Source organism: Phyllobates terribilis, unplaced genomic scaffold, assembly GCF_046119375.1.
Source record: "Phyllobates terribilis strain yellow unplaced genomic scaffold, ASM4611937v1 Scaffold_4__5_contigs__length_816908805, whole genome shotgun sequence".
In the NCBI taxonomy this organism is placed as follows: Eukaryota; Metazoa; Chordata; class Amphibia; order Anura; family Dendrobatidae; genus Phyllobates; species Phyllobates terribilis.
In genome coordinates, this window is record NW_027362764.1 from 748,357,130 (window position 1) to 748,381,842 (window position 24,713).

Genomic DNA, 24,713 nt, shown 5'->3' on the forward strand with positions numbered 1-24,713 from the left:
GGGTGAGGGTGTAGGCCTACCGTGCTTTCTGTGCTCCTTCTGGCTATCTCCTCCTCATAGGATAACAGCCCACGTTTCCGAGCTTTCCGTGCTTTCTCGCCTGTATGGCCTGCGACGTGGGTTCCTTTCTGCTCCCAGCCTTGTACGGCTTTACTGGTCCCTTCGGTTGTGGCAGGGCCTCCAGGCTTCTTAGGCCAAGGAATGTACAGTCCCTTGCGGACTGGTTCTCTGCTGGGGGACGTGGAATCCCTCCAGCCTCAGACACCAAAGTCTGGTAAGATTAAGTCTTTTCTCTGCCAGGACAGGCTCTCTTCGCCTCTTGTCTCTGGCTGGTGGCTCTCTCCTACTGCCACACTTCCTCTTAGGTGCAATCAACTTTCTGTCCCTGCTCCACTCTGGGACACGTCTCAGTGCTGAGACAGGCAATCCAGTTCTCTCTAACCCTGTCCCCAGTACCAGCTTTTATAGGGGCAGCCAGCTCCCCCTACTGGCCTGAGACAGGAGGCATTGCATGCTAATGTTCCCCTGACCAGAGAACCTCCCCCTTGCTCTCAGACACAGCTTTATTACACTTGTGGCATCCAGGCCAGGGTGACACATTCCCCCCTAGTGAAATTTAGTACTCCGGGACTAAACAATAAACAAAGACAATATGCATAACAATAAAACATTAATAGACAGACGGCGCACAGATTGAGTTCTTAAGGTCACAGTGTGGCCTGTGACCGGGTGTCCATATCACCAATACAACGGGGAGCCTTAACCAGGTGGGGGTCTGTCCTACCCCAAGTCCTTCACAGTCTTAGTTCATTCCTGGGTTAAGCTCCGAACGCAGTCCATACAAGGTCCCGGTTATAAAAAGTCCATAACCTGTGAATCCTTACGGTAACTGCAAGAAACTGAAACACACTATCAATAAACATGCAGGTAACTTTGGCAAACAATTCAACATTTGGCAACAGGGTTATTTACACTTTTAGTACACTCTATATTCTCCAGCGAGCGGGTATCTGTCCCTTTGTGCTCCTGGTTGACCTACGTAGCTCACTGTCTGGTGGTGGACTTACCTGGCTTTCCTCACTAGCGTTAGGGGTACAGCTACCAGCTGGGTGTACAGGTAAGGCAGGCAGCTGTCTGCGGGTTCTTTGGCTTACCGCAGGCATGGCAGGCTCACTGTCAGCAGAGGGTTGACTCTCCTGGGCTGCTGGAACAGGCTCTTCTGCCTCTGGAACCGCTTGCTCCTCTTCACCTTCCGGCTCTGGTGTTGGTTGTTGCTGTGCCGGTTGCAGGAAATTTAGGACGGGTACCACTATGGCATCATTTATGCGAGTCCAGGACTGAGGGAACTCTCCGAGAACAGTGCTGATCATTTCTTCCTTGTCCTCTGCGGGTTCAAGGTCACTCTGATCCTCTTCTGCACTACGGAGTTGCTCGGGGCACCTTTTGAGGTGGTCTCTGGAGACGACACTAGTGGTTTCTCCTCCGTCCTTGGTGATTACGCACACCTTTGGGTTGTCGTGGTCAGACTGCAGTACGGTGTAGGGTTCCCTTTCCCACTGGTCGTCCAACTTATGTAGCCTTCTTTTTCGCTTTAGGACTTGCTCACCAGGTTCTAGGGGACAAGCAGGGGCGTGTTGATTGAAGAGTCTTTCTTGCTTCTCTCTCACCTGGGCCAGGCTCTTCTCCACACTCTCCTGTACCTTCTTGTACTGCAGTTGACTTTCCGTATCCCAGTCCGCATCCGGGGAGGTGTCCTCAGGTATTAGGACTCCCATCTCCAGGTCTACGGGCAGCTTACCTGGTCTAGCTCGCATCAGGTAAGCCGGGCTGCAGTTTGTAGCGTTCACCGGGATATTGTTGTACATGTCTACCAGGTCCGGCAGTTTTTCTGGCCACAGGCTGCGTTCCTCCAGGGGCAACGTCTTCAGGAGATCAATGACTATATTGTTCATCTTCTCACACATCCCGTTGGTTTGGGGGTGGTAAGGCGTTGTCCGAATCTTCTTAGCCATAGAGGTTGCAGAACTCCTGGAAGATTTCAGCTTCGAACGCTGGACCCTGGTCTGTTAGGACCTGTTCCGGATACCCGTGTGGACGGCAGAAGTATTGCTGGAAGGCTCTGGCCGCTGTTTGGGCTGTCAAGTCCTTTACCGGGACCACCACTAGAAAACGGGAATAGTGGTCCACGATTGTCAGGGCATAGATGTATCCTGACCGGCTGGGAGCCAATTTGACATGGTCCAGAGCTACCAGCTCAAGAGGCTGCGTGGTGACGATGGGCCTCAAGGGTGTCTTCTGGCTGGCACGGTCCTTCCTCCTTAGGTGACAAGGGCCACAATCTCTGCACCATTTTTCTACAGCTCCTCTCATGCCGACACAAAAGAACCTTCCTCTTAGTAGGAACTCCAGTTTCTTCCAACCGAAGTGTCCCGCTCTGTCATGGTAAGCCCCCAGGACCATAGCTGCATCTCGCCTTGGGACCACGACTTGCCAGGTCAGCTCGTGCGTCCGGTGGTTGACAATCCTTCTGCACAACTTGCCTTCGTAGAGGAACAGCTTGCTCTTCTCCTTCCATAGCTGCTTGGCTTCCTCTGGGGCATCTGGATCTAGGCGGGCGTCTTCCCGGGTCAGCAGATCTTTCACCAGGCGGACTGCAGGGTCACTATCTTGGGTCTCGGCCCAGCTGTGGTGAGGTAGGGGATTCATCATCACAGTTGTTAGATCCTCCTCCTTCACACGGTGAGAGTGTTGAGCGGCTCCATACCGGTGAAACGCGGGGAGTTCTACCTCTTCCAGCTCTTCTGGGTCTTCGTCACCTTCAGGTAAGTGAGGCATTCTTGATAGGGCGTCCGCGTTGGCGTTGGTTTTGCCTGCCCGGTACTTGATCACGAAGTCATAGTTGGAGAGACGGGCCATCCACCGCTGTTCCAGGGCACCCAGTCTTGCATTGTCCAGGTGTGTCAACGGGTTGTTGTCCGTGTACACGGTGAACTTTGCGGAGGCCAGGTAATGCTTGAAGCGTTCCGTCACGGCCCACACCACCGCCAAGAATTCTAGCTTGAAGGAGCTGTAATTCTCCGGGTTCCTCTCGGTGGGCCTCAGCTTCCGGCTGGCGTATGCGATCACCCGTTCTCTGCCCTGTTGGTTTTGGGACAGTACGGCTCCCAGTCCCACATTACTGGCGTCAGTGTGGAGAATGAAAGGCTGGCCATAATCAGGGTAGGCCAGGATCTCATCCCCAGTGAGGGCCAACTTTAGCTGGCGGAAGGACTCCTCTTCCGGTTTATCCCACTTGAAGGGTGGCTTTTGGCTTCTGGACTTGGACTGTCCGATCAGGAGGTCCTGCATAGGAGCTGCCATCTTAGTAAACCCGGGGATGAACCTTCGGTAGTAGCCTACCAACCCGAGAAACTGTCTCACCTCTTTGATGTTCGAGGGGCTTGGCCAGCTCTTGATTGCCGTGACCTTGTCAGGGTCGGGGGCCACTCCTTCCGCGCTTACCACGTGCCCTAGGTACTGGACCTTTGGTTTCAGCAGGTGACACTTCGATGGTTTCACCTTCAGGCCATAGCCTGCCAGGGCTTCGAACACCTCGGCCAGGTGCTTTAGGTGGTCCTCGTAGGTTTTCGAATAGACGATCACGTCGTCCAGGTAAAGGAGGACCGTCTCGAAGTTTCGGTGCCCTAGACAGCATTCCATCAGCCGCTGGAAGGTCCCTGGTGCGTTGCAGAGCCCGAAAGGCATACAGTTGAATTCGCTCAGTCCCATCGGGGTGGTGAAGGCGGTCTTCTCCTTGTCAGCCTCTGCCACAGGAACCTGCCAGTACCCGCTAGTAAGGTCCAAAGTAGAAAAGAAGTTAGCAGATTTTAGTGCGGCTAAAGACTCTTCTATTCTAGGCAGCGGATATGCGTCTTTGTGGGTGATACGGTTGATTTGTCTATAGTCCACGCACATTCTCATGGTGCCGTCTTTCTTTTTGACCAGAACCAAGGGGGCTGCCCAGGGGCTACAGCTGTCTCTAATGACCCCAGCTTCTTTCATCTCCCTTAGCATACCCTTGGCGTTCTGATAATGTGCAGGGGGTACAGGTCTGTGCCTCTCTTTTATTGGTGGGTGGCTCCCTGTGGGGATGTGGTGTTCTATCCCTTTTACTCTGCCGAAGTCTAGCGGGTGCTTACTAAAGACTCTCTCGTACTCCTGTACCACCCGGTAGACTCCTTGTTTTTGGTGCAGGGGAGTGGAGTCAGCACCCACGTGGAGTTTCTGGCACCAGTCCTCCTTTTGTTTCTGGGAGCCATTACCCTCCGCCTGTGGAGATGGAGGCAAGGGTTCCACGGCCCTGATAGCTTGGTGTTCGACAACAAACAGTTTGGCGAGTGTAGCGTACCTGGGTAAGTGTACTTCCCTCTCCCCAATGTTGAGGATGCGGACGGGCACCCTCCCATGACGGACATCAACCACCCCCCGGGCTGTCAAAATGGTGGGCCTGCTGTCTGAGTACACGGGTTCTACCATGGCTTGGTAGTCTCTACCTCTCAACCCGATTGCAGTCCGACACCAGATCATCATTTCACTTTTGGGAGGCATAGAAATGGGGAATGGATCACTGAGTCTTACGCTACCGATCTCACCACCAGACAGTTCTACCTGCTGCCGTCTCATCAGGGCTTTTATCTCCTTGTTGAGGACCCTCTGTTGGCTGGAACTAGCATTCACCGCCACCTGTTGTAGAATTACAATTACCTCTGAAAGACAATTTTCAATTATGTTAGTACCCACAGTTATTTTAGGGTGACTTTCATGACGGTCAATGTCCACAATAATCACTCCCTGTGCCGGCAGTTCAACTTTACCAATTTTAATGGTCATCTCCTTGAACCCCATCTGCGGCACGGGTAAGCCATTACTGGCGATGATGCTCAAGTTACTGTCTGGATACCGTGTGATATCAGCATCAGTCCAATACTGCTTAAAAAGTACATAAGGGATTGTGGTTACTTGTGACACAGTATCCAGCAAGGCGCTCATGGGGATACCGTCCAGCACCACGGGTAAAACCGGGCGCCCCCCAACGTACTTATTACGCCAATTGTAAGGGCCTGGTGATCTTATGCTGGGGGTCGGCCCTCTGCCCCAGGTTGGACCCGTTTAAATTACAGTACCTGGAAATGTGTCCGGGCTGGTTGCATCGACGGCAAATGGGCTGTCCATCCTCTGCGTAGCGGTCTGTGGGCCTCCCTCGGAACGACGGGATCCTCCTCTGTCGACGCCACGGGACATCCTCCGGACTTGAAGCCAGCTCGATGGGTCTTGACGGGTCCACTTGCAACGCCTGGACGGTCCTGGTCAACGCCGCGACGCTCCTGGTCAGCTCCTGGACTTGGTGGTGCAGGCCTTTCGACGGGGCTTGGTTCAGGGCCTGTGCATCAGCCTCCACGGAGTCCATAGAGGAGGGCGCCGCCTCCTGGTGGTAAGTGATAGCAGGGCGCCGGGGGTTTATAGCGCCACTGGTTGCAGATTCACGGAGCACCCTTATGGCCCTGTCCTTAAATTGGGCAAAGGTCAGGTCGGGGTTCTGGAAGAACATGAGGCGCAGCTGGGCCCTGTGGGCGCTGGACAGCAGACCCTCTATGAATTGTTCTGTTAGCAGCTTATCGGTTTCCTGCACACTGCCAGGGTCAGTTTGTTGAATAGCCCTCAAGGCTTCCTGCAGATTTAGGGCATAGTCTCTGATGCTGTCCTGTGCCCGCTGCTTACATCCATAGAACCTCATTTTAATTTCAGCGGAGGTACGTGTATCAAAGGTACCCCGCAGCCAGGCCAGAATACCCTTCACAGTCCCTTTCTCCTCAATGGGCCATGATTTTACCTCCCTTTGGGCTGCGCCAGTTAACTGCCCTGTCAATATGCTGACCTTCTGTTCCTCTGTCAGGGGGTAAACTTGGAACAAACTATACAGTCTTTCCTTGAAGTCAGTTAGGGCATGGGGCTCCCCTGAGTATTTGGGCAGCCAGGCCGCTCCAGGGATGTAGGGCAAGGAAAAGGGCATCACCGCTGCTGCAGCTGCGTTGGTGGTAGTGGGCGCCTCTGTGTCCGACATCTTCCTCCCCCCCTAGTGAAGTGTGGCCTACCTTCCGACGATCCTCTTCTGTAGGCTGCGGCTCCGCTGCTGCTCTGGACGAGGACCTGGCGTCGCACTCCGATGACGTCAGCGTCGCTCTCTCTCCCTTCCAGGACCTTGCGCAGCGTCGGTGCGTGGGGCGGAGCTTCGGATCTCACGCGGTTTTGACGTCCACGCCCCTCTTCTTCCCGCGCGGCGTCCTGAAGATGGCGTCCTATGGCGGGAAGACGGCAGAAGACGGCGGGAAACGGTCCAAGATGGCGTCTGATGGAGGGAATCGGCTCCGGATGGCGGGAAACGACTCCGGACGGCGGGAAACGGTCCGAGATGGCGTCTGATGGCGGGAAACTTCTCCACAGGTAAGTTTACAACAGTCTTTTTCAGGCACGCAGTACCCGGTGGTTGCGGGCACGAAATCCTGCCGACTACGCCAAAGCTGACTCGCCCCCTGGGCCGTGGGGCACTCGGATCCGGGCAATTAGGGAAACGATGGGAGTAGTAGTGGCAACCCGGTTCCGTGGCTCAGGGTGGTCAGGCCAGTGGTAGTCCGTTATGTGTTATTGATAATGTCCGACTACGCCACCCGTGGATTGCGGTTATTAGGAACCGCCGCTGCATGCAGACCGCTGGGGCTGATGAGGTGTGCAGCTAGGGTAGTGTGACTCCCCACGGGAAGAGTGCGGCCCCAGGGCAGTGTAGTGGATGGTGGGAGTGATGGTAGTGAGAGTCCCAGTGATGATAGTGCTGGAGGAGCAAGGAGCACACAGACAATAGGTTGCAGTCCAGGGTCTTTACTGAAACAGGCAAACTGACCCATAAACAGTCCCGGCTAGGAGGGGACCTGGATGTCTGAGAGCAACGGGGAAATTGGCCCTGGTCAGGGTGAGGGTGTAGGCCTACCGTGCTTTCTGCGCTCCTTCTGGCTATCTCCTCCTCATAGGATAACAGCCCACGTTTCCGAGCTTTCCGTGCTTTCTCGCCTGTATGGCCTGCGACGTGGGTTCCTTTCTGCTCCCAGCCTTGTACGGCTTTACTCGTCCCTTCGGTTGTGGCAGGGCCTCCAGGCTTCTTAGGCCAAGGAATGTACAGTCCCTTGCGGACTGGTTCTCTGCTGGGGGACGTGGAATCCCTCCAGCCTCAGACACCAAAGTCTGGTAAGATTAAGTCTTTTCTCTCCCAAGACAGGCTCTCTTCGCCTCTTGTCTCTGGCTGGTGGCTCTCTCCTACTGCCACACTTCCTCTTAGGTGCAATCAACTTTCTGTCCCTGCTCCACTCTGGGACACGTCTCAGTGCTGAGACAGGCAATCCAGTTCTCCCTGACCCTGTCCCCAGTACCAGCTTTTATAGGGGCAGCCAGCTCCCCCTACTGGCCTGAGACAGGAGGCATTGCATGCTAATGTTCCCCTGACCAGAGAACCTCCCCCTTGCTCTCAGACACAGCTTTATTACACTTGTGGCATCCAGGCCAGGGTGACACACCTGCATGGGTCATCTTCCTCTTCAACTCCTGACCAAGCTGCTCCCTCCTGCCCCCTGCCATAACGCATGAGTCACGCAGGGAAAATTGACCTCCTGTTTCTACATAGAGCTTAGAAGGATTCAGCTAGATCAGTTTTTAATCATGTGATGTCATAGACCTAATGGAAAAGAGAATTATCTGGGTAAAGTTACACTCCTAGGTGGTGCACATGGTTCGGGAACCCACTGTGCCACAGGCCGTACTTTCCCTGGAGGGGCGTGACTAAGCAGCTACCTTGGTGTTCACTTTAGCCTCTAGTGGTGAGGTGAGGCTTGTGCGGCAGGAAGCTGCCAGGTGCCACTCCAGGGCGGCGTCCGATTGTAGCTGCTGAGCTCAAAGGGCAGAGACGTTACTTCAGATTTTCAATAGGACAGGACTACCAATTGAGACAAATTCAGACTGTGCCGACAGGACGGCCACTGGAACAGGTTCAGACTGTGCAGACAGGACGGCTCCTTGGATGGGTTCACACTGTGTAGATAGGACGGCCAATGGGACAGATTCAGGCTATGGGGACAGGGACGGGTTCAAAGTTCTGGCCTGGGTATTCAGCACCCAGGGTGGCAGACAGGTACCACTGATGAGGCCACGGGGTACAGGTGCCGCAGACACAGTTTTGAGATTAGAACATCGCCAAAGCAGTCACAGGAAACAGGGACTGACTATAGCGGACTAACGAGACAAAAGATACTGGATACTATAACAGGCTAGGCTGCGGGGGACCTGGCAACATACAAACGCCAACCACCTGACGCAGAACTATAGTGGTTGCTCAGGCACTTCCCAATTGGGGAGGGTGCCTTTTATACAAGATGTCTCCCAGCTATTGGATGGGAGACACCTTGCAGGTGAACACATCTTTAACTAAATGCCTCCCATCTTTACCTCTAAGAACAAGGGAGCGCATGCTCGCGCGCCCTAGGCACACCGCCGGGGCACAGTGTGGCGTGCATGGATTAGAGACTAGGCAGTAGCACGCCGGGGAGCATGCCGTGGGTCGGGGCGGTGAATAAGCCGATGTCTCTGCATGGAGGTAGAAGGGGACACCATGCAGGGGTGCTGGGCATAGTACTACAGGTAGAAAGGCAAAATGAGCAATTGTAAGTATACAGTGGGTACGGAAAGTATTCAGACCCCTTTAAATTTTTCACTCTTTGTTTCATTGCAGCCATTTGGTAAATTCTAAAAAGTTCATTTTTTTTCCTCATTAAAGTACACTCTGCACCCCATCTTGACTGAAAAAAAACAGAAATGTAGAATTTTTTTGCAAATTTATTAAAAAAGAAAAACTGAAATATCACACGGTCATAAGTATTCAGACCCTTTGCTCAGACACTCATATTTAAGTCACATGCTGTCCATTTCCTTGTGATCCTCCTTGAGATGGTTCTGCTCCTTCATTGGAGTCCAGCTGTGTTTAATTAAACTGATAGGACTTGATTTGGAAAGGCACACACCTGTCTATATAAGACCTCACAGCTCACAGTGCATGTCAGACCAAATGAGACTCATGAGCTCAAAGGAACTGCCCAAGGAGCTCAGAGACAGAATTGTGGCAAGGCACAGATCTGGTCAAGGTTACAAAAGAATTTCTGCGGGGTACCGTTTATGTAACGACGCTGGTACACAGACCCATCTAGAAATAATCTTGAAGGAAGTTTCTTGGGCTTTGGTTGCAAATTGAAGCCTGATGGGCAAGTTGAAAACTTTTAGCCTATTGCAAGTTATCAAAAGATTTCCCCAATTCTTTTTCCCACACAGAACAATACAATGATCTGTCACCAGATGTCTGAGCAATAAGGTAGTTATAGAGTCAAGAAGAGATGGAGTAAGAAAGGTAGAGATGACAAAAGACACAATTTTTCAAAGTTTGTGGACTCCCTGTGAAGCTCCATAGTTTTCTTTATTTTCGAATAGAAGTGTTGGAGTTGTCTCTAGTTATAATTATTTATTGGAGGAATAGGATTCCCCAAAATATCTCACTGAGGGACATTAGGGAGATGTTGGACCAAAAAAGAATAAAAGAAAGAAACTGTATATAGAGGTATCAGTCATTGTACAGGACGAGGAGGTGAGCTGTGACATCAGCTATTGTGAATGGTGGATCCTGTGTTATCTACTGTATATAGAGGTGTTATCAGTCATTGTACAGGAGGAGGAGGAGGTGAGCTGTGACATCAGCTATTGTGAATGGTGGATCCTGTGTTATCTACTGTATATAGAGGTGTTATCAGTCATTGTACAGGAGGAGGAGGTGAGCTGTGACATCAGCTATTGTGAATGGTGGATCCTGTGTTATCTACTGTATATAGAGGTGTTTTTAGTCATTGTACAAGTCGGGGGAGGAGGTGAGCTGTGACATCATCTATTGTAAATGGTGGATCCAGTGTTATCTACTGTATATAGAGGTGTTATCAGTCATTGTACAGGAGGAGGAGGTGAGCTGTGACATCACCTATTGTGAATGATTGATGCTGTGTTATTTACTGTATATAGAGGTGTTATCATTCATTGTACAAGAGGGGAAGGAGTGAGCTGTGACATCACCTATTGTGAATGGTGGATCCTGTGTTATCTAATGTATATAGAGGTGTTATCAGTCATTGCACTGGAGGAGGAGGTGAGCTGTGACATCAACTATTGTGAATAGTGGATCCTGTGTTATCTACTGTATATAGAGGTGTTATCAGTCATTGTACAGGAGGAGGAGGTGAGCTGTGACATCACCTATTGTGGTGATGTCACAGCCCACCTCCTCCTCCTCCTGTACAGTGACTGATAACACCTCTAAATAACACAGCATCAACCATTCACAATAGGTCACAGCTCACCTCCTCTTCCTCCTGTACAATGACTTACATACCTATAATTTTTGTTCTGCCTTTGACATAAATATATCTGATCGTTGGTCACAATCTGTAATTTAGGTGTTTGCCTGCACACAATGCCGGGGGCAATATCACAGCTCTGGTGGATAAAACAAACATTAATAATGTATTGTAATTCCTGGGAGATGAGAGGATCCGGGAATGTGGTAGAATGTAGGTAGGATCTGTCTGTAAGGATGTGGTCACCGCGCTTCTGGGTGGGCTTCTGTCTTTTCTGGCAGAAGAGATAATAACCTCTATATTCCCAGCTGGCTCAGTACACGTAACCGATTAGGACACAGATCTCAAGCACTTTATTATTTATCATCATTTTCATATGTATACAAGAGCGTACCATGGACTGCCAGCACACAGGCCAAAGCAAGTAACTACTAACCAAGTGTTGATCCTTTTATACACAAAGCAAATGAATTGTAGTTTAGTAAAATACTAATGAAAATATAATTTAGATTTTTTTTCCTGCTTTTTGCTGAAATCTGAAATTAAAAATTTATTAATAAAGTTATCCATTGTTATATGGCTATTTTTTACTTTTTATTTTTTTTTAGAACTTGTTTTTATGTAGCTATTTTATTACTCTAGCCCTAACACAGCATTAACACTAACAGTAACCCTAGCCCTAACCCATAACATTTATTATAATGTTGCTTTTTATTATTATTTTTTTTATACAGGGGACACTTTTTTACAATTTGGGACAGCTCTCCCAAGAGGTCCTTATCCCTCCTCTCCCAAAAATTACAAAAATCCACGATCCTCAAGATAGAGAGATAGAGAGAGAGAGAGAGAGAGAGAGAGAGATATTACATATGAGAAGTGAGGCGGAGAGCTGCTGGAAAGCACATCTGCACATGATTCAGTACTGTTGCTACCTATGCAGAGTGCAGCAGTTAAAATCCTTTGTGATCAGCTGCTGCTCTCTACATAGGCAGCGACCCAGATGACAAAGTTCACTTCAGTATACTGACAGCTTTGACATCTCATCGGCCGCCGAGTACCTCTCCAAGAAGAACCAAATTAATGCAGTGGAGTTCTTGCTCATTTGACATAGGAGGGATTGGGATCATTTTGCACTATATAGTGACAGTGAGAGGGGAACAGCTGACCTAGGTGACAAATTTTATGGGAAGCAAACTTATCCCACTCCCCCACTGCCAAATAAGCAATAACTCCACTGCACTAATCTAGTTCTTCTTGGAGTGGTACTCGTTGGCCGATAGGATGAAGTGAACTTTGTCATCTTGGTCGCCGCCTATGTGGAGAGCAGCAGGCAATGACAAATGTTCTTGACTGCTGCACTCTGCATAGGCAGCGACAGTACTGAAACACGTGCACTGCACTTGTGCTTCCCACAGCTCTCTGCCTCACTTCTCATTTGTAACATATATATATATATATATATATATATATATATATATATTTGTACATGATCTTTCTAGGTTAGAGACAGCTGAGAGTCAAGTCAGGCGGAGACCGTGGATGTCTATAGTCAATACTGGGCAAACACTGAATTTAATACAGCTGTGTGATTTCAGCCAGGTATGTTTGACTCTGAGACTGAGAGAGAAACACACTGGGACTGAGCTGCATGGGAGACTGGTCAGACAGGTGGGTCCCCGGCGGCTTCTCCCTGCCCCCTCCCATTGAGTGACAGGTCCCTCCTTGCGTGCATATATGGGGACAGACCTATCGCTCAAGGGGAGCAGGCAGGGAGAAGACACCGGGGACCCGCTTGTCCGACTAGTCACCCCTGCGGCCTGTTACCGGCGGCTTTTGAATGCCACAGAGTTTCAGAGTCTAGCATATGTGGCACCCCAGGGGTCTGGTTTCCACAGTAACAGCCATGTTATGTCTGAGAGCAGGTGGGAGGTCTCTTGGTCAGGGATCCTGTGCATGCCACACCTCCTGCCCAGTCCTGGGAGGGGAAGAACTTCCCCTATATAAACCTAGGGCTGAGGCAGGGTTAGTGAGTAGAGAAGAAGCAGAGAAAAGAAGCAAATATAGGAAGAAACAACAGGAGCTCTGTGGGAGCAGTGTTACAAGGAGTCAGGGGCTGGCAGCTGCAGAGCTCGCCCTGACTGAGAAGTTATCACCGGACCCGGAGTCCGAGGCTGTGGGGACTAACTCCTATCCAGCAGCAGAAACCGACCGGCAGGGGATTGCAGGTCCTCTGGCCCAGAAACCCGAAGGCCCCGAGTCACCGGCCATACGGGTGAGCACCACACGGTACACTCAGGGACGTGGGCTACTTATACCCGCCTCTAGCAAAGTAGCCAGAAGAGTATCGTTAGTTTGGGAGGCCTACAACTCCACCTGGCCAGGGGAGATCCCATCTGCTCAAGGACTGACCAGGCCCCAATCGCTAGCCAGTACTCCGGGAGGGTCTATCTTTGTCACCAGTAAAGACCCTGAACTACACAGTACCGTCTCCGAGTGGTTCCTGCTACCCCCATCATCCACGTCGGCTGCCCTGAGGCCATACCCCTCCCGTTGGGGGTTATACTATCACGCTGCACAATCCTACCACCGGCCTCAGCGGTCTGCCCTGCAGCAGCAGCTCCTTGGCTGCACTCAACGGGTGGCGTAGTCGTCCAACATCTACCGCTAAAACAGCGCCACTTAGTCTGACTCCCTGGGCACGGACCGGATCACCGCCATGAGACTACAACCCTCAACAGATCCGGCTCCGGGTAAGCTCCCGCGTGCGCAACGCAGCGCGACACAGGCCCAGGGGCGCGTCAACTTTTGGCGTAGTCGGCAGGATTTCGTGCCCGCAACCACCGGGTACTGCGTGCCTGAAAAAGAGACTTTTAAAACTTACCTGTGGTGAAGATTCCCGCCATCCGGCGCCATCTTCAGCCTTCTTCCCGCCATCCGTGAAGTTTTCCCGCCATCCGGCGCCATCTTCAGCCTTCTTCCCGCCATCCGTGGAGTTTTCCCGCCGTTGGACGCCATCTTGGGGACGCCGCGCGGGAAGAAGAGGGGCGTGGACTCCGAAAACGCGCGAGAACTGAAGCCCCGCCTCACGTCCGGACGTTGGGTAAGGTCCTGGAAGGAGCCCAGCAGACGCCGACGTCACAGGAGCGCGACGGAAGGTCCTCAACCCTGACGATCCACTGCGGAGCCGCGGCCTACGGAAGAGGATCATCGCAAGGTAGGCCCCGGTCCACTAGGGGGGAGAAGGATGTCGGATACGGAGGAGAGCTTCACCGCTCCAACCCCCGCCAGCGCCACCGCTGTTGCGGTCATGCCTTTCACCATGCCCTATATCCCGGGGGCAGCCTGGCTACCCCAGTACTCAGGGGAGTCACATACCCTGCAGGACTTTAGAGAAAAACTGGATAGCCTCTTCCAGGTGTACCCCCTCACAGAAGAGCAAAAAGTAAGCATCCTGGTGGCCCAATTAACCGGGGCAGCCCAAAGGGAGGTAAAGTCCTGGCCACCTGGGGGGAGGACTGTCGCAGGGATACTAACCCGGCTGAGGGACACCTTTGATACCCGCACCTCAGCCGAGATCAAGCTTAGATTCTACGGGTGCAAACAGCGGGCACATGAGAGTATAAGGGACTATGCCCTGAACCTACAAGAGGCCCTGAGAGCCATTAAGCAGACCGACCCTGACGGCGTGGGAGACGAGGACAGGCTGTTAACTGAACAATTTATAGAGGGTTTATATTGCAATGCCCACCGAACCCAGTTGCGGGCAATGGCCTTACAGGACCCTCATCTGGGATTTGCACAGTTCAAGGACAGAGCCATCCGGGTGCTCCGAGAACCGGCACCAGGTGGCGTTGTGACCCACAGACGCCCCACTACCACCTACCACCAGGAGGCGGCGCCCTTGTCGGCAGGGCCTGTGGGAGCTGATGCGCAGGCTTTGAATAATGACTCGGCTCCAGACCTGCACCATCAGGTCCAAGAGCTAGCTAAAAGCGTTGCTGCGCTAACCCGAACTGTGCAGTCTTTACAGGTTTCCACTCCAAGGAAGATCCAGCTGGCATCCGGACCGGAGGACATCCCGTGGCGTCGACCAAGGAGGACCCCACCGGCCAGAGGAAGACCCAGCGACCGATACAACGAGGACGGACGACCCATCTGCCGCCGCTGTAATCAACCCGGACATATGGCAAGGTACTGTCCTTTAAACTGGCACAACCTAGGGTAGAGGGCCAACCCCTAGGAAAAAGATCATCAGGCCCATCGAACTGGCGCGACAAATATGTGGGAGGATGTCCAGTCTTGCCTGTGGTACTGGATGGCATTCCTATGAGTGCCCTACTGGACACCGGGTCACAGGTCACCACCATCCCGTACGTGCTCTTCAAGCAGTACTGGAATGACTCGGATATTACCCGCTACCCTGACGACGACTTGAGTATCATCGCCAGCAATGGTCAGCCCGTGCCACAGATCGGATTTAAAGAGGTGACCATTAAAATTGGTAGAGTTGAACTGGCAGCACAGGGACTGATCATTGTAGACATTGACAAACACGAGAGTCACCCAAAGATAACTCTAGGAACTAATGTAATTGAAAATTGTCTTGCAGAGGTGATTTTCCTTTTACAGCAGGTTGCCAAGAACGCCAGCTCCGGTCAGCAGCGGGTGCTCCAAAAAGAGATCCGGGCACTGATGCGACGGCAACAGGTGGAACTCTCCGGCGGTGAGATTGGTAGCGTGAGAATGTGTGACCCTTTCCCTATTGCCATGCCCCCAAAAAGTGAAATGATGATTTGGTGCCGGGCAGCTATTGGTCTGAGAGGTAGAGATTACCAGGCAATGGTAGAACCAGTTTACTCAGACAGTAGGCCCACCATCTTGACAGCACGGGGGGTGGTTAATGTACGCCATGGGAGGGTGCCCGTTCGCATAATCAATATCGGGAAGAGGGAAGTGTACCTGCCCCGGTATGCCACGCTAGCCAAATTATATACCATTAACCAAAATGCTATACAATCTGTGGAACCCTTGCCTCCATCTCACCCGGAGGAAGGTAACGGCTCTAAGAAAACAATGGAGGACTGGTGTCAGCAACTACATTTGGGTACTGACTCCACTCCCTCACATCAGAAACAGGGAGTCTATCGGGTGGTTCAAGAGTACGAGAGAGTGTTTAGTAAACACCCGTTAGACTTCGGGCGAGTCAAGGGGGTAGAACACCACATCCCCACGGGAGACCATCCTCCCATAAAAGAGAGGTATCGACCCGTACCCCCTGCACACTACCAACACGCCAAGGGGATGCTTAGAGACATGAAGGAGGCTGGGGTGATCAGGGATAGCTGTAGCCCCTGGGCAGCTCCACTAGTCTTAGTCAAAAAGAAAGACAACACCATGAGGATGTGTGTAGATTACCGGAAAATCAACCGTATCACACACAAGGATGCGTACCCCTTACCAAGGATAGAGGAGTCTTTGGCTGCTTTAAGATCTGCTAACTTCTTCTCTACCTTGGATCTCACTAGTGGGTACTGGCAGGTTCCTGTAGCAGAGGCGGACCGGGAGAAGACCGCATTCACCACCCCGATGGGACTTAGCGAGTTTACCTGCATGCCGTTCGGACTCTGCAACGCACCAGGAACCTTCCAACGATTAATGGAGTGCTGTCTGGGCCATAGAAACTTCGAGACGGTCCTGTTGTACCTGGACGATGTCATCGTATATTCTAAGACTTATGAGGACCACCTGAAACACCTGGCGGAAGTGTTCGAAGCTCTGGCAAGCTACGGCCTAAAGGTGAAACCCTCCAAGTGTCACCTCCTGAAACCAAAGGTGCAGTACCTGGGACACGTGGTGAGCGCTGACAGAGTGGCTCCCGACCCTGATAAGATCACCGCAATTAAGGAATGGCCAAGTCCCTCCAGTGTAAAGGAAGTGCGGCAGTTCCTCGGGTTGGTAGGCTACTACCGCAGGTTCATCCCCGGTTTCACCAAAAAGGCAGCTCCTATGCAGGACCTCCTGATAGGCCAGTCCCGGAAGGCCAAGAACCAGAAGCCGCCCTTCAGATGGGAGAAGTTGGAAGAGGAGTCCTTCCGCCAGCTGAAGATGGCCCTCACGGGGGATGAAATCCTGGCGTACCCGGATTACAGCCAGCCCTTTATCCTCTACACCGACGCAAGTAACATCGGGCTAGGAGCCGTGCTGTCCCAGATCCAGCAGGGGAAAGAACGAGTAATCGCTTACGCCAGCCGAAAACTGCGACCCACCGAGAGAAACCCTGAGAATTACAGCTCATTTAAGCTAGAGTTCCTGGCAGTGGTGTGGGCAGTCACCGAACGCTTTAAGCACTACCTCGCTTCTTCCCGGTTCGTCGTGTACACGGATAACAACCCGTTGACACACCTGGACACGGCAAGACTCGGTGCCCTAGAGCAGAGCTGGATGGCCCGCCTGTCCAACTACGAGTTCACCATCAAATACCGGGCAGGACGCTCCAATACCAACGCGGACGCCCTGTCCAGGATGCCAAACCTACCGGACGTAGGAGAAGATCCAGAGGGACTGGAAGAAGTCGAACTCCCCGCGTTTCACCGTCATGGGACTATCCAGTATTCCCATCGGGTAAGGAGTGAGCAAGGCGCTACGCTTAACCCCTTACCTCACTACAACTGGGCGGAAACGCAAGACAGTGACCCTGCCGTCCGGCTGGTGAAGGAGATGCTGACTCGGCCAGAGGCTCGCCTTGACCCAGACGCTCCGGAGGAAGCCAAGCAACTGTGGGCTGAGAAGAGTCGACTGTTCCTTTACAAGGGGAAGTTGTGCCGCAGAATGGTTAACTCCCGGACGCATGAACTAATCTGGCAAGTAGTGGTGCCACGAAGAGACGCAGCCATGGTGATGGAGGCATACCACGACGGGGCTGGACACTTCGGATGGAAGAAGCTGGAGTTCCTGCTGCGCGAGCGGTTCCACTGGGTAGGCATGAGGGGAACCATCGAGAGGTGGTGCAGAGACTGTGGCCCGTGCAACCTAAGAAGGAAGGACCGTGCCAGCCAGAAGACTCCCCTGCAGTCCATCGTCACCCGGCAGCCGTTGGAACTGGTAGCCTTGGATCATGTAAAACTGACCCCAAGCAGAAGTGGCTACGTCTACGCACTAACCATCGTGGATCACTACTCCCGGTTCTTGGTTGTCGTCCCCGTCAAGGACCTAACAGCTCGAACAGCAGCGAGAGCCTTCCAGCAGCATTTCTGCCGTCCACACGGGTACCCGGACCAAGTGTTGACAGACCAGGGACCTGCCTTTGAAGCGGAGGTCTTCCAAGAATTCTGCACTCTGTATGGCTGCCGGAAGATAAGGACGACACCCTATCATCCGCAAACTAATGGACTTTGTGAGAAAATGAACCAGGTGGTAATGGATCTTCTGAAAACGTTGCCCCTGGAAGAACGCGGTCTGTGGCCTGAGAAGCTGCCCGATCTGGTGGACCTATACAACCACATCCCGGTAGGTTCCACCAACTGTACCCCGGCTTACCTAATGAGGGCGAGACCTGGTAAGTTACCTGTTGACCTGGAAATGGGAGTCCTGACACCCGAGGACACTTCACCAGAAGCAGACTGGGACACAGAGAGGCAGCAGCAGTACCGGAGAGTACAGGAGAGCGTGGAGCGAAGTCTCTGTCAGGCTAGGGAAAGACAAGAGAAAACTTACAACCAGTATGCTCCCGCTGTTCCCCTGGTACCCGGAGAGCAGGTCTTGAAGAGAAAAAGACGGCTCCACAAGTTGGACGACCAGTGGGAGAAGGACCCGTACACCGTACTGCCCTCAAGCCACGACAACCCAAAGGTCTGTACCATCAGTAAAGACGGAGGGGAAACCACAACCATTGTATCCCGGGATCACCTGAAGAAGTGTCCCGAACAGCTACGGAACCCTGAAGAGGAACAAGAAGACCCTCGACCCGTAGAGGAAAGGGAAGACATGGTTAGTACTGTGCTCGGAGACTTCCCTCGGTCTTGGACTCAAGTCAATGGCGCAGTTGTGGTACCCGTACTCACCTTCCTCCAACCAGCATCCCAAGTACCTACGGAGCAACAGGTAGAGCTGGAAGAACAGCCGGTCCAGGAGGCAGAAGACTCCACACAAGCAGAACAGGAGGATCAACCCACTGCTTATAGTGAGCCTGCCGTACCCCTAGTGAGTCAAAGAGCCGGTAGACAGCTGCCCAGTTTACCCTTGACAGCTCCTACACCCTGTAGTTCAGGGCTAGGCAGTCAGCTCCGTAGGTCCACTAGGGCCACTAGGGGCCAGTTACCCGCACGTTGGAGGATTTGAAGTGTATAAATTGTTTTATTTATGGTTACCTGTTTTTCTTGTTGCTTGTGTATAATTATGTGTTTCTAGTTGTTTATAGGAGTCTTTGGTGGATTTACCGGGAATCCTGTGTACATAGTTGGAGCGTAACCCAGGACGGACTAAAGACTGTTAAGGACTCGGGGCAGGACAGACCCCTACCTGGTTACGTCTCCCTGTTTTGGTGAAATGGACACCTTGCTTTCTTCAAAGACTGCACCCGGTTACGGACATGCCGTGACCACCTTTATGTGTTTCTTTATTGTTATTGTTATATCTTGTTATGTTTTTCTAAAATATGTTTAGTCCCGGAGTACTAAATTTTACTAGGGGGGAATGTGTCACCCCAGGGGTCTGGTTTCCACAGTAACAGCCATGTTATGTCTGAGAGCAGGTGGGAGGTCTCTTGGTCAGGGATCCTATGCATGCCACACCTCCTGCCCAGTTCTGGGAGGGGAAGAACTTCCCCTATATAAACCTAGGGCTGAGGCAGGGTTAGTGAGTAGAGAAGAAGCAGAGAAAAGAAGCAAATATAGGAAGAAACAACAGGAGCTCTGTGGGAGCAGTGTTACAAGGAGTCAGGGGCTGGCAGCTGCAGAGCTCGCCCTGACTGAGAAGTTATCACCGGACCCGGAGTCCGAGGCTGTGGGGACTAACTCCTATCCAGCAGCAGAAACCGACCGGCAGGGGATTGCAGGTCCTCTGGCCCAGAAACCCGAAGGCCCCGAGTCACCGGCCATACGGGTGAGCACCACACGGTACACTCAGGGACGTGGGCTACTTATACCTGCCTCTAGCAAGGTAGCCAGAAGAGTATCGTTAGTTTGGGAGGCCTACAACTCCGCCTGGCCAGGGGAGATCCCATCTGCTCAAGGACTGACCAGGCCCCAATCGCTAGCCAGTACTCCGGGAGGGTCTATCTTTGTCACCAGTAAAGACCCTGAACTACACAGTACCGTCTCCGAGTGGTTCCTGCTACCCCCATCATCCACGTCGGCTGCCCTGAGGCCATACCCCTCCCGTTGGGGGTTATACTATCACGCTGCACAATCCTACCACCGGCCTCAGCGGTCTGCCCTGCAGCAGCAGCTCCCTGGCTGCACTCAACGGGTGGCGTAGTCGTCCAACATCTACCGCTAAAACAGCGCCACTTAGTCTGACTCCCTGGGCACGGACCGGATCACCGCCACGAGACTACAACCCTCAACAGATCCGGCTCCGGGTAAGCTCCCGCGTGCGCAACGCAGCGCGACACAGGCCCAGGGGCGCGTCACATACGTGGCTGAAATCATGCAGCCAGCGTCTGATACATATTGTACTTCCCCTGCAATGCCTCTTTAAACCTGCGGGAGTGCTATACAGATCATTCCTACACAAATCCCCTGCAATTGTGAAACCTCCCAGCACCAAGACCACCTATAATCAGTTGAGGACCTGACAACGTGAGAAGGGATTTAAAGGGGAAGCCCCTTTAATAGAGTAGATTACGCTATTAGCTGCATTTATTTCACATAAATGTTCTTGTTTATACAATAATAAACTATTTGCACACAGTACAAACTGCGGGGGCGGCGGGGCACAGACCACTTGTACCCGCTGACACATGACTCATACACAGACATTTCATGGGCCAGGAATTACATTTTGAGAAGGGGATTTTGCTGGGATGTCAGTGCAATCTCACGCATGTCCTGCCCTGGTCCTGACCCGCATCCTTCTACCAGCGGAGCTCCGCTCATGTCTGAGATTTGATAATCACATTAATGTGGAAATCATTCTGCAAAGTTTCTGGTCATTATCGGTGCAATTTATATTATCTGGAGTTAATGAAACTCTAATATTTACTTGTGTCAGTAACTCTGTGATACATTGTAGCCCGAGAATGCAAGTATGATAAGCAACCGCTTGTATGTAATATTAATTGAGGGTCACAGGTCTCTTCGGCTTAGGTCCCCTTCACACGTCCGCTTAAAAAATGTACGCCCGAGACGGTCTATTTTTGCTATGAGTGTGGTTTACTGTTGGCCGTGCATGTGTACCATCCATGTGTCATCCGTGTACCATCCGTGTGTCATCCGTGTACCATCCGTGTGTCATCTGTGTGACACCTACCGGAATAGAATGCAGAATAGAAATGACAGATTATTATGTGTTAAAGATAGAGAGATAGATATCCGTCACATATATAATTAGTGCTTTGCGTGTGGAGCTGACTGTACATGTATTAACCTAATAAATAAATAAATGAAAAAGCAACTTTTTTTTTTTATAACCAGCCAAGGTAAAGGAGACAGCTGTAGGCTGATATTTTCAGGCTGGGAAGGTCCCTGGTTATTGGACTCTTCACAGCCTCCCCAGAAGTGGTGCATCACATGAGATATTCCAGTTCTGGCTCTTTGCCCGGCTCCTCCCGATTGCTCTGGTGCGTTGGCAAATGGGGTAATGGTAGTTGGGGTTGATGTCAGCTGTGAATTGTCCAAAAACACAGCTGGTATGAAGCCCTGAGGTGCCTCAGAAAACCATTTATAACCTCATTGAAAGCAGTAAGTGCTGGGATTTCTTCACGTGGCTCATACTTCAGACTAAATAAATCGCCATATTTTAAGAATTTTGCTTCCATGTTTTCATCATGTCCCGATCAGTAACATGTCTCCATCCTGTGATCTTGATCAATCCACAAATATTCCACTCCAGTGTTACAATGTTAATGTTTCGCAATGAGGAATGTAGAATGGTGCTCAAAAGTGAATATTTAGGATAAACATGACACGCCACGCCGGGTTCTTTAAATACCAGCAAGTCTTTGGTATGAAATCTGACAGCAGCATAATGTAGGGGAATAGAGCCTGACTCCAGGGATGTGTCACTTACTGTGTGTTGTAGTTTCAATACAATCAGAGTTTTATCAGCAGAAGATTATCACTGCAGGACTAGGTCGTGTGATCTATGGTCATAAATCAGCACAAAGGAGTCCAGAAAAAAAGACATATAAAAGAGTTACATCAATCAGTGAACTCATTATGCAGCCAAGCAATGCGCAGGGGAACAAAAAGTCTGTAACAGCCAAGTTCTGCAAAATGTTTAATAAAACCCAATCACTAAAAATATTTTATCCCAACGAGTTGATAGTAAGGCTGTGTGCTCATGATGCGTTTTTTAAGCGTTTCTGCAGCAGCAATTCCGCTACAGAAACGCTTAAAAAACGCTTGGTAGAAGGTCTGCCATGTTCCCCAATGATAATCCGCATGTGCTGTGCACATGCTGCGGAAATTTCCGCTGTGGATTACCATTGCAGAAAAATACGCAGCACTACCAATTATTTTGCGTAATCGCGGCAATTCGCCGCCATTGACTTGCAATGAATCGCTTAATATCCGCATGACTACATGTGCACATGCGGATATTATGCGATTCAATGTGCAGATGATACCCAGGTCTGGAGAAGAGGAGACTCTCATCCAGACCCAGGTACCATAGTACCTGTAAAAAAAAAGAATTTAAAATAAAAAATACATTATACTCATGTTCTGATGGCCCCCGGTCTCCATAGTGATGCGTCCTGGCTTCCCGGCAGCTCGCGATGGTCTAAAAGGTCCTTCCACAACGTCATTTAGTCATGTGACAGGTCACGCGACCGCTGACGTCGGCGGTCGCGCGACCTGTCACATGATTAACTGACGTCATGGAAGGTCCTTTTAGACCATCGCAAGCCGCCCAACACACCAGACAAGGAGACTGGGGGCCATCGGAAGGTGAGTATAATGTTTATTTCTTATTTTTTACCATTCTTTTACTATAACTTGGTCACACTATATATGCTGGTTGCATGGATTTTTATAGTGTGACCAAGTTGTCAAGCACTTTTCCAAGTGATGCTAAAATCGCTTGGAAAGCGCTTGATAACCCGCATGCAGAAATGCATGTGAAGAACGCTTCACTTCCGCTTGTCCCTGGCAGGAAAAACGCATGTACAATCCGCATGTACAATCCGCATGTACAATCCGCATGTACAATCCGCATGTACAATCCGCATGTACAATCCACATGTACAATCCGCATGCACAATCCGCATGTACAATCCGCATGTACAATCCGCATGTACAATCCGCATGCGTTTTTCTTGCCAAGGAGATGCAGAAACGCTCAGGAAAAATCCGGAGCATTTCTGCATCGTGTGCACATGGCCTAACGGTTACAGTCATGTAAGGTTTTGATCGCCCCTTAAATGAACCAAATGTGACTTTTCTTTTCCAGCACAATGCACTAAGGATGCACAAGGATATTTTGCCAAGAAACTTTACAAAGCCATGAAGGGAGCTGGAACAGATGAAGACATGTTGATCCGAATCCTTGTCACCAGGGCAGAGGTAAGAGACAGAGTATATTGGGCTGAATCATTTCTTAAAGGGGTTTTCCCACCAACACAAGTTGATTTTAATCAATAGATCTTGGAATAATAATAAGTTCCACAATTGGATGTGTTTAAATATAATGTTCCTGTGCTGAGATAATCTTATAAATGTGCCCCTGCTGTGTACTGTGTAATGGCTGTGTCTGACCGTACAGGGACATGGTCTGATCATACCACAGCTCCTGGGCAGGGGAGGAAGCAAAAGAGTATACAGACATTACAGCAGGGGAGCGCAGGTGATTCTTTTTGTGTGATAAATCATTTCCCTGCCTGTTTTTAAGCAATGTTTTACCTCAAAAAAAGAGTCAGCTGTGATCCCATACTGTCCTGTCTGTATACTCTTTTGCTTGCTCCTCTGCCCATGAGATGTGGTATGATCCAACCATGTCCCTGCACGGTCAGACACAGCCATTACACAGTACACAGCAGGGGCACATTTATAAGATTATCTCAGCACAGGAACATTTTATTTAAACACATCCAATTGTGGAAATTATTATTATTCCAAGATCTATTGATTAAAATTAACTTTTGTTCGTGAGAAAATCCCTTTAATTTACCTTTACAGGGGCCAGAGGAATCTTACTGCCTCCTGCATCATGGCCGAATGCAATGACTAAACAGTGTACAGTAATAGGACTGAGCTGCATTACCAGACACAACCTATAGATCAGAGTGGCGCTGTTTGACAAATCCTCACATAAAACTAGAGATGAAATACTGCAACACCTCAAGCTCGAAACAGGCACAAATATGCACTATTTGTATTAATGGTGTCTTGTTTTGTGGCCAAGTGCGTTTATAGGGGTTTTCTGTTTTAATAAAAACCTTTGTACCCTGGATGCAGTTTGTTTTAATCAAATTGAGCTCTACTCATCCTCCCGCGGTCCAGTGTTGCATCTCTGCTGCTGCTCTCAGTGTCTGTTATTGTCTGCAGCGCTGACCCAATGCTGCACCCAACCAGTCGGCTCAGCAACTCTGAGTGGCCCATGCCGTCAACTCGTTGGGCAGAGACGCTGGGCTCAATGGTTGTCTTGAGTGCTGATGTTGTGACAACGCTGCAGCCAATCCTTGAGCTCAGCGGCTCTTCCCGAGTTGATGGCACAATCCGCTTAGAGCCGCTGAGCTCATGGATTGGCAGCAACGCTGTTGATGTAATGTAAGCGCTGCAATGACAAACACCGAAAGCGGCGGCAGAGACACATTGCTGGACCCGGGGAGGGTAAGCAAAGCACAGCTAATTTTTTTTGTTTTTTTTCGTGTATACAGCCTTTAATCATCTCTGAATCTATTTTAGGTTTATATTTCCGAGTTGGACACTAGGGGGCAGCAGAGATATTTACGTTAACTCCGCATTCACACATAAACACAGAGAGAGTTGTGTTATGTCCACAGTAGAGTAGACTGTTCTGTTTTGGAAAAAATGACACAACATGATGAGGAAATACAAGACAGGGGAATTTACCATGCACTTTGCA

At 50.8% G+C, this 24,713-nt stretch overlaps 1 protein-coding gene across 1 annotated transcript in view; it reads left to right on the forward strand.

The window, feature by feature from the left end:
• The window catches only part of ANXA13 (annexin A13), a 72,387-nt gene that overhangs the window by 45,612 nt on the left and 2,062 nt on the right, over positions 1 to 24,713 (forward strand). The window contains exon 10 of the mRNA XM_073679847.1: positions 23,079 to 23,191. Within this exon, the coding sequence (XP_073535948.1) occupies positions 23,079 to 23,191 (113 nt within the window). The remainder of the gene's footprint in view (positions 1 to 23,078; positions 23,192 to 24,713) is intronic.